Source organism: Gadus macrocephalus, chromosome 7, assembly GCF_031168955.1.
Source record: "Gadus macrocephalus chromosome 7, ASM3116895v1".
Classification (NCBI taxonomy): Eukaryota; Metazoa; Chordata; class Actinopteri; order Gadiformes; family Gadidae; genus Gadus; species Gadus macrocephalus.
The window spans coordinates 23,012,518-23,023,207 of NC_082388.1; the positions used below are offsets into that span (position 1 = coordinate 23,012,518).

A 10,690-nucleotide genomic window follows, 5' to 3' on the forward strand; every position below is an offset into this window, starting at 1 on the left:
AAATGTATATAACATACTATTTCCAAGCCTTAAATGCCCTTAACACATTGCTTTCTGTGTATGTGTGTGTGTGTTTATGTGAGTGTGTGTCTGTGTGTGTGAGTGCTTGTGCATTTGTACGTGTATTTGTGCATGTGTGTGTGTGTCTGCTTGGGTCTGTGTACGTGTATATGTGCGTGCGTGTCTAAGGTGTCTTCCCTTGAAAGACGGGAAAAATCCCCAGGAAGAGGTGAGCATATTGTTATTATATTGCATTAAATAAACGTCCCATTCCGAGTCTATGCATCTACGTTGGTGTTATGCATGCAGAGTTAGGACCCAATTTCAGAAAAAGAGGCAGTGGAGGTTTGAACAATGCAAGGAGGTCTGTCATCTAAGAAAAGGTTTGCTGAGCAACAGACAGACAAGAAGGCAAGGATACTAACAAGCTAGCAAAGTGAAGACTCAAAGGCCCTATGCAACGGAAGTCAGATGGTCTTTTTCGAACATCTTGCTCGAGGCGTATGCCTAAAACCAGAGGTTAAGGCAGGACATAGCTTTTCAAAACGTGGTCAGTTGATAATAGAGCATTGTAATTGGATGAAATACATTTCGGTTTAACACCAGTGCAGGCATGTTTCATAACTACCAGAAATAAGCACTATTATATTGTAGGGCATACCAATATGAACATTATGTAAATTTAATAGTCAATAAAAAATATACATTTATTTTGCTCCTGCCGTGATTCAACTATAGGTTGCTTAATTGCGGCCTAAGAGAGCAATTTTTTTATTTTGTGGAAACTTTACACTGACCGTTCGCCCAATTAACGCATTGAGCCTAGTGGGAAAGAGTTTTTAAATAATGTAGTTTACCTTTCCAATATAATCCAGTGTAATTGGATTGTGTTTACAATGGTTCCAACTGCCACCAATGACGCGTTTTGCATCACTATGCTGACTATGCTATTTCGTCAGCTGGAAGTTAGAGAGAAGTAAGAGTTTGGCTCTGAAATAAATAAATTACTCAATACATTGAGATGAATACATTTTAAAAAGTCCTGTTTTTCAAAAGGACTACTTTTATTTATTTCAGGGGACTTTTATTTCATATTGCCACATTTATTTATTGAATGCCACATATATTTTCAAATGGCACATTTATTTATTCAATGCCACATTTATTTCCTAATAGTACATTTCCATCCGTTATATTCAAATTAGTGGTTGTGGTGACACCCCTGTAAACAAAATAAAATAGTGGAATGAAGAGAGACGGTTATGTCGTGCTATGAGTTAATGGACAGTTCGTCTTCAGTAAGATTTAAACTTCAGTAAGAAAGCATTCCATTTAAAAAATTTACAATACAATTCCATATCTCACAGAAAGTGGATAGAGAACTTATTTTAAACATTATAACAGTCTCCTTAGAGACTGTCAAAAATTGCCTAACCCTATTAAATAATGAATAAATGAATACCTTAGTTAGAACACTGTAGTTAACATGAACACCATGAGTAAAAGATTGCTACACCATTAGTTAACTATTAATGAACCGTTGGTCAAAGCTTATCACTGCATTAACTGTGTATGTTAATGAATAGTTCATCGATGCACCAGTACTGTCATGTGTTAGCGTCTTACGTCACGTCTCTGTTCGGCAGCGATGGGTCCCGCGGCTTCGCGCCCGCCGATGGTGGAGCGGAGTAAGAAACCCACGCGGGAGAGAGGAGAAAGCCTCTCCCCTGTTCCGGGTGAGTGGTTCCATCCTCCCTCTGGTCTCCCATCTCCTCCTCCTGTGTGCGAATGCATGTGGGAAGGTTCTTTATTTTTTTGGTTTGTTGATTGTATGCTTTTTTTTTTGTTCCTTCTTTTTTTCATTCAATCATTCGTTTATTCTTTGCTCCTTTGCTTCTTTCATTAATTGATTTGTTCTTTCTTTCTTTCTTTCTTTCTTTCTTTCTTTCTTTCTTTCTTTCTTTCTTTCTTTCTTTCTTTCTTTCTTTCTTTCTTTCTTTCTTTCTTTCTTTCTTTCTTTCTTTCTTTCTTTCTTTCATTCTTTCATTCATTTGTTCCTTCCTTCTTTCTTGCTTTCTTTCCTTCATTCATTCTTTCATTATTTGCTCCTTTGCTTCTTTCATTCATTCTTTCTTTCACGCTTGCTTTAATTCACAACGGTGATAGACCTTTGCTTTGACTAATAGTCGGTTGTTGTTGTTTGACCCTACAGGGGTCAAATTCAACGAAAGGGTGAGCAAACAACCCGGCGATGCCGTCTTGACACACTATTGAAGCTCAATAGATTAGACACACATCCATATTTTGTTACAGTGGTAGTAGGCATTCTATATTATTTATCATGAAGAGTATGATTTTTTCCCGTCTTGTTTACAGCCCATCACAAACTCTGTAAGGTAAGATGCTATAGCAAAACACACACACACACACACGCACGCATGCACATGCATGCTCGCACATGCACAAATCCATGCACGCATACACACAAACAGAGACACACACACACACACACACAGAAACACACACACACAGACATAAACACCCCCCACACATACACACACACACACACACAGACACACAGACACACAAACACAGCCACACACACACACACACACACACACACACACACACACACACACACACACACACACACACACACACACACACACACACACACACACACACACACACACACACACACACACACACACGCACACACACAGCCACACACACACACACACACACACACCAAGCATACACACACAAACACGCACAGACATACACACACATGCATCGACGGTGACATGCAGAGAATAACAGTCCATACGAAGCGTTCCTCAACTTCCTTCCGTGCGTTTCATCCAATCAGTACTCTGGAAAGGACTCCCAAGCCTCCGGCTTGGTCGAATCAGCTGGGTCCTCCTGGCTCCTCGGCGTCAGTGGGTCGCAGCACCTCCGTGAAACCGCTCCCTGGCAGGTCAGCACAAATGCAGCAGAACCTATGCAGACAGTTGGCAGGACGCGGAAGGGGTTCATTGTTCACATTTTACATTTTCTGGTTTGTGCGCTGATAACTAAACCAGTTGAGACGTGTTGAGACTTGTACGGCTCTTTGCAGCAAGCCACAACATAAGCAGGACTCTCTGGTGGTTGTTCCATTGGACAGCACTTCCAATGGAATTGTAGTTTCCGTACTAGAACATTTTGCAGACACAAACTATCTTGTCTGCAGAATGTATGGTTGGGTGGATTGTGCAACCTTTAACTGTTTGTTGTGTGTGTGTGTGTGTGTGTGTGTGTGTGTGTGTGTGTGTGTGTGTGTGTGTGTGTGTTTGTGTGTGTTACAGATTCCCTTCTGAGACGAGGCGTGAGGTAAGTATTTAGAGAGGTGACGATGACATCATTCCAGACTAAAGCAAAGGTCAAACTGACAACGGAAATTTTCTCTTTTTCCAACAGACGCAGAATCTAGGTCAGTTTTCTCTCTCTCTCTCTCTCTCTCTCTCTCTCTCTCTCTCTCTCTCTCTCTCTCTCTCTCTCTCTCTCTCTCCTCCCTCATACACCCTCAACCTCTCCTTTCCTCTTTCTATAACACAGATGAGGGTCCAAAATGGTCTCATACAGAGGCAGAGACAATCAACCAGTACCGATTCACTCACTTACAGCTGTTGGATGGCTATGGCGTTACTAACAAATTACACCTACAATATGGCTCTTAAATCCTACCCACAGCCCCTTTAGGTAGTAAGAAAAACAGAAAATTAGTGATATCTTGAATGTGAGCTTATCTGTTGATCCGTCACACTGAGAGCTTCTTTAAAGTCTTCGCCTCCAGTACGATAACGGTTTGCTCTGTTCCCATATTAGTGCCGGCTTCGAGGAACAACACCTTCCCGCTCCAGACAAAGGGAATACCCCCTCGGCCGGGCATCCCAGGCCTCCCCACGCGCCTCACAGACAGGTAGACATACCGTCGCTATGGATACCACTCGACTCAGGATCGTTACTCTCATGGAATCTTGGGCAGCGAGATGTGAACTGAGGATCTCATATTTTTTTCGTGACTGCAAATTATTATTTTTTTTAATTTGCAGTCACGAAGTCATGTGGGAATCAGATCATTCCTATTTATACTTCCCCACAACTTCCCCAAACAACATGGCCTCACTATGCCCATAACATACAGCATATGATTAACATTCCATCATTTACAAGAATCTGCCTCAATTATTAATTGTATTTTCTCGGATGATTGGTTTTATTAGTATCATTTATACATTTGATGTCAGAATAAATACCGGTAACTACTTTTTTGATATATGCTTCATCAAGTCCTATCGGCTTATTATACTATGTACATTACAACTCATGAAAACTGTCGATTTCTAATATGATTTCTTATTTATCTGTATCATCTTTTCCATAATTGATCAATGATATCATTGATCAATAATGGGTCAATATTCTTTGCCCTACCTCAGCCTCCCCCATGGCGTTCCAGCGAGCCTTCCACAATCCTTCCAGCATCCCAGCACAAAGAGCAGTGCGTGCTACCTCCTTACATCCTCAAAAAACCGTCTACGACGAGTCGACACCAATAGCTAAACGTGTTCAACTTTTCCATGTGCATGCGGACAATCATATCGCTGGCACTTAAAAACTGTACTTAGCATTGTATAGCGTCTTATTCCAGCTCTCTTGTTGCAAACGGGGTATGGATTAACCTAGTCATTGTAAATGCCTGGCACTTGTTTCTAGTGACATCTTTACTGAACCAACATCAATATAATATTGTTGTTTCTCTTTCTTCTGACAAACCTACTTAAAGGCACCCAGTGCAACTTTATGTAAACATTCAATGAAAAATAAACATTCAATTTCTAGTCTTTTTTACACGTAGTAAGTTTCAATAACTCCATACCATTAGATATCGACATTCAAGGAGCAAAGATGAGACGTCGTTGTGTGGTGAGAACTGATAGAAAATCGTAAACAACAACAATCGCCGGTGGGGAGAAGCCATTTTTCCATTGACTGGAAGCCTGCTTTATTTATTGTAGGTTACAAAAAAGAAAGAAAATGGCGGCATTGTTGTTGTCGATTTTGTATCAGTTCTCACCACACAACGACGTCTCATCTTTGCTGCTTAAATGTCGGTATGTAATGGTATGGAGTTATTGAAACTTACTACGTGTAAAAAAGACTAGAAATTGAATGTTTATTTTTAAGCCTTGAAAGTTGCACTGGGTGCCTTTAAAGTTAGCTTTGGATGAAAGCGTCTGTTAAATGCCCTAAATGTAAATGTAGGTCATTTCAGTGAACCAGTTGTGAGTAAGAAAGAAGTCGTTTTCTTGAATGGGGGTATTTTCAAACATGGATGAATGGTGAATAAAGTGTGTTCTTCCGTTGGGTTTGTGACATGTATCCTGTGTGTGTTCCCCCGGCAACAGTAACCGTTAGCCGGAGCGCTTCCAGTGTGGGACGGAGCCCGCATCCCACCCCCCCTCGACCAGGCTCGTTGGTGGTCTTGCCACACAGCCACGCTTCGCAGCATAACCAGGTACCCACCCCTCGGCGCTCCGCACCTCCCTTCCTGTAGGGCTCTCTCTGTCTCCTATCCTCTCCTTCTTCTCACCTCTCTTCCCCCTCGCCTCTCGTGTTTGGTCTGTCTTCCCCTGTTCTCTCCTGTTCTCTTCTCTCCTCTCCTTGTCTTTCTCTCCTCCTCTCCTCTTCTCTTATGTTTTCTCTCTATTTTCTCCTCTCCTTTTCTCTCATGTTCTCCCTCTCTCTTCTCCTGTTTTGTCCTCTCCTCTCCTTGTCCCCCTCTCTCTTCTCCTCTCTTCTCCTGTTCTCTTCTCTCCTCTCTTTTTCCCTTCTCTTCCCCTCTCCTCTCATGTTCTCTCTCTATCTTCTCCTGTTTTCCCCTCTCCTGTTCTCCCTCTCTCTTCTCCCTCTCTTCTCCCTCTTTCTTCTCTATCTCTTCTCCCTCTCTCTTCTCTATCTCTCTCTTCTCCCCCTCTCTTCTCCCTCTCTTCCCCCTCTCTCTTCTCTATCCCTCTCTTCTCCCTCCCTCCCTCCCTCTTCTCTCTCTATCCCCTGTTCTCTCCTCTCCTCTTCTAATGTTTTGTCTCTCTGCGCTGCTTTTCCCGTTGCCCACCAGATGGCGCTATTGTTATGATAATGTCAACTTATTCCTAAATCTGGCCTGGAAAAGTACTGTCATATAGGCCTACAGTACATTCAATTTCCGATGATGAATGCTTACATATACAGCACTGGCTTGAAAATACAGTAAGCCCAAAGAACAAAGAAAACTCTGAATGAAAGGCACATAGCAGTACACTCAAAAGATGTTGGCCAACTGCTAACTCAAAGACAATGAGCGCCTTGTGCTCGTTCCAGCCATGGGACTTCATTCACCTCACACTTAATTTTTTCCCTTGCCAGGCAACAGGCTCAAAGCCCTCTGGTGTGCTGATCTAGCCTCTCCACTCCACACCTGTCCCATCTCCAGGCCCATTCCTTAGCAATTATTCTGAAAGGCCTGTTCTTGGTCTTGGTCTTCCTCAATGTCCACCACCTCTTACACATGCTCTTCCTCACCTGCCTGTCGGATAGTTTAAGTCCATCATTGGTGTCCACGTCCAACATGCCTGTGCCCCCCCCCCCCAAGCGAATGTGGTCTCGCTACTTGAACTTGTTAAAGTTTTGCCAAAAGAGTGATTGATCTAAGTTGAGGGTTTCTGCAACAGAGTTTTTTCCTTCAGAGAATTGGGCTAAGTGTTTTAGCAATTCAGAAAAACTGTAAATATCAACTAGCAATACACTAATGTGGTATGCATACTATATATTATAATAAAGGAGGTAGTATAAGGTGTCAAAAGTTGACTTCTGGTTCGATTATCGCAGGCTGTCAGGCATAATGTTATTGCTTTCAACTTGTTCTTGATAACCTTTGTGCGTTGTGTGTGTGATTGTGTGTGCTTGTGCATGTGTGTGTGTGTACGTGCATGTGTATGTGTGTGTATGTGTGTGTTTTTGTGTTTGTGTGTTTGTGTGTGTGTGTGCACAGGACCTGGATCCTTCTTGGTATGTCGGTAAAATACCACGAACTGATGCAGACTATTGTCTTAGGAAAGAACATAAGGTGGGATATACACCTACACACACACACACACACACACACACACACACAAACACACACACACACACACACACACACACACACACACACACACACACACACACACACACACACACACGTAGACAGACACACACACACACACAACACACACACGCACACACGCACACACTCATACACATAAACAAACACACTCACACACACACACACACACACACACACACACACACACACACACACACACACACACACACACACACACACACACACACACACACACACCACACACACACACACACACACACACACACACACACACAAACCTTGCTCTCGACCCGGCAGGGTAATATCATACAGTATGTGTGTGGGTGTGTTCGTGTTGGTGCATGTGTGCGGGTGTGTGTGTGTGTGTGTGTGTGTGTGTGTGTGCGGGTGTGTGTGTGTGTGTGTGTGTGTGTGTGTGTGTGTGTGTGTGTGTGTGTGTGTGTGTGTGTGTGTGTGTGTGTGTGTGTGTGTGTGTGTGTGTATGTGTGTGTGTGTGTGCAGGATGGCTCCTATCTGGTGAGGGACAGCACCCACCAGAAGCCCCAGCAGCCTTTCACCCTGATGGTCCTCTACCAGGACAAGGTGTACAACATCCAGATCCGCATGCAGGACCAGCTGTACCTACTGGGCACAGGGATCAAGGTCCATGAGGTAGGAGGGCATTCACACACACACCCTGCAAATGTTCTATCTGAGAACTATGTGTGTGTGTGTGTGTGTGTGTGTGTGTGTGTGTGTGTGTGTGTGTGTGTGTGTGTGTTGTGTTTGTGTGCGTGTAGATGTGTGTGTAGACATCTGTATGTTTGTGTTGTGTGTGTGTGTGTGTGTGTGTGTGTGTGTGTGTGTGTGTGTGTGTGTGTGTGTGGGTGTGTGGTGTGTGTGTGTGTGTGCACAACTGATACACAACTGAAAAGCTTGCATAAAAATTAGTGAAACCTTTACACGGACTACTGAAATGCTTCACACATACTAGTAAAATGTTCTCATATGCACAGCTGAAAAATGTCCCTCACACACGCGTATTTTGTGTGAGGATTGCAGTGAAAACGGAAGGCATTTCAGTGAAAGGGGAAGGCGTTTCAGTAGAATCAGAAGGTGGTTTAAAAAAAGAAAGCGCGCAATTCAGACGAATAGATATGCTACAGACATAGGCGCTAGACTGATGTTCACGAGGATTAGTAGCACGACAGGTCGCTTGTATGTGTGTGAGGTTTTCAATATAGTATGACAATGGTTTCATACGTGTGTGAGAGGACATTTTCAGCTGTGTATATCAGAACATTTTACTAGTATTTGTGAAAGCAGTTCAGTAGTCCATGTAAAAGGTTTCACTCGTTTTTATGTGTAAGTATAATTTTTCAGTTGTTTGTGTGAGAGTGTTTCTGTTGTGTATGTAAAAGCTTTTCACTTGTATGTGTGCATGGTTTTCAGTATAGTATGTGAATGAGTTTGGTTTCATATGTGTATGCGCATGCTAATTCTGAATAATGCCCAACACGGCCCCTCATTAAAGCTATTGGGTTCTATGCTCATGTCGGCTCCTTAGTGACCAATCAAAATTGTGTTTGTGTGTGTGTGTGTGTGGTGTGTGTGTGTGGTGTGTGTGTGTGTGTGTGTGTGTCTTCAGGGCTTCTCTACGGTCCGGGCGATGATCAGTCACTACTCTAAGTGCCCCTGCTCCTGATTGACGCCAAAACCCGCGACACGACCCAGCAGAAGCAGTGCTTCCTGTCCTACCCAGCTGGGCACAAACGAAACTGACCAATCAGACTCCATCTCACCTGGTCATGTGACCCGCTAACAGAAAGTTATTCGACAGTTAAAACGAGAAAAAACAAATCAATGTTATTAATAGTTCTTAGATAGGTAAGAAATTAGTTAAGACAGTCCTGTTAAGACATAAACTAAGCATATGTTAAATGACTCAGTGCTGGGGTTTAGGTTTGTAATATTCCTCCAAGTAGTGCATTATCTTGCACACGGGTTGTTACCTCCGCCCCCAGCCAATGAACATCATGCTATCGGGGTGCGAAGGAGAGCACTTCAGTGTTTCAGTAAGTCAGTATTTAATCAGTTCAAGTCAGAATTTGTAAGATCTCCTTTCATGATTTACCGAGACGGAAAACGGACAACCAAGCAAGTTCCGAGCTTTAAAATCCTTTAATAACGGTAACAAACAACCCTAGCTGTAAACTATTAGAGTCTTCACACTGGGGCGAAACCTCTCTTAAGTCCTTAAGTCGTTTTTTGGAGTATCTGTACTTTACTTGTTGTCTACTTTACCTTTTACTTCACTACATAAGAAAAGGTCGGCCTACGTTGGCTCATATACATTTGCTCCAACAAATTCATAGCTACTCGCTGCAAAATCAAAAGGTGTATTTCTGTCTGATCGTGCTAATGGATTGACCTTAGGGTGCTTTTCCATTTCCTACAACATAAATAATCGGACTCTTTCCACCGGTGAAATTCTTCTTGAAAGATTATGTAAATAGTTTTGATGCGACCATTTTATCCATGTTTTTTCGCTTTTTTGTATTACTTTATTGATATACCCTTTACGTGTCGCATATGCGTGTGGATATCGGCTGATCTATAATAATAGAAGATAGCAATAGAAATTCACAACTGGATGACTGTTATCAGACCCCTGTGGCCACAATTACCAAAGATTTATACTTTTATACCTAAATACAGTCTGCCTATAACCCAGATAAATACTTTTCGTACTTAAGTACATTATTTATGAGTTACTTTATGACTTTTAATCAATGATTTCCTTACAGATGTTTTAATTTATGCATTAATATGTCAAATGTCTTACCATATTTTTATAATTATCTTAGTATTATAGTAACACATTTTACCATTCGATTTCCCTAATATATGTTGTTCTGTTGTTGAGACCCTTCCAACCCAACATCGCTCACTCAGGTCAAAGTAGCACGACTTAATGATTCCTCTTACCCAAACTCCTGGTGGGAGCTTCAACAAGTACCTTGATGCATGTTTTCACTTTTCTGGCTACTTAGTTCAAATATGCCTGGGTCATTTGCGAACAAGTCTTTCCTTCTTGAATACACTTAATAAACGGTACCTGATAGGATTGATGTGTTTCCTGTCTTGAATGCTAACCAGTTGGCGTGTTGTGGCAGAGTAATTGAAGAACATCTGTTTACAGTAGATCATCTTGGATGACTGTATGTGTGCGCCGCACGTCCGTGGTGTGTATTTTTGCATGTGCATGTCCATCTGTGTGTGTTTTGTGTGTGTGTGGTGTGGTTGTGGATAACAGCTGCCTGGTTGTAATCCACCAAGCTGCTGGCATCGATGCCTTAAGTGGGGCAGTTAATAAAACATCAAAACAAAATTAACGTATAACTCATAAAAATAGATCTACATAAATCCTCACACAAATCCAAATATATGTATAGCGTTGCAGGTAGAAATGAACAGCATAGTATAAGTGCCAGATAGATGAGAGACACGGGGAACAGCAGCGAA

General features: G+C 42.3%; 1 protein-coding gene across 1 annotated transcript in view; it reads left to right on the top strand.

The window, feature by feature from the left end:
* LOC132461411 (lymphocyte cytosolic protein 2-like) overlaps positions 1-10,294 on the top strand; it is a 15,397-nt gene extending 5,103 nt beyond the window's left edge. Inside the window, exons 9-17 of the mRNA XM_060056499.1 lie at positions 190-229; positions 1,647-1,892; positions 3,598-3,643; positions 3,782-3,961; positions 4,482-4,543; positions 5,451-5,560; positions 7,073-7,147; positions 7,688-7,837; positions 8,814-10,294. Of these exons, the coding sequence (XP_059912482.1) occupies positions 190-229; positions 1,647-1,892; positions 3,598-3,643; positions 3,782-3,961; positions 4,482-4,543; positions 5,451-5,560; positions 7,073-7,147; positions 7,688-7,837; positions 8,814-8,870 (966 nt within the window). The 3' untranslated portion in view covers positions 8,871-10,294. The remainder of the gene's footprint in view (positions 1-189; positions 230-1,646; positions 1,893-3,597; positions 3,644-3,781; positions 3,962-4,481; positions 4,544-5,450; positions 5,561-7,072; positions 7,148-7,687; positions 7,838-8,813) is intronic.
* Positions 10,295-10,690: the final 396 nt, after the last annotated feature.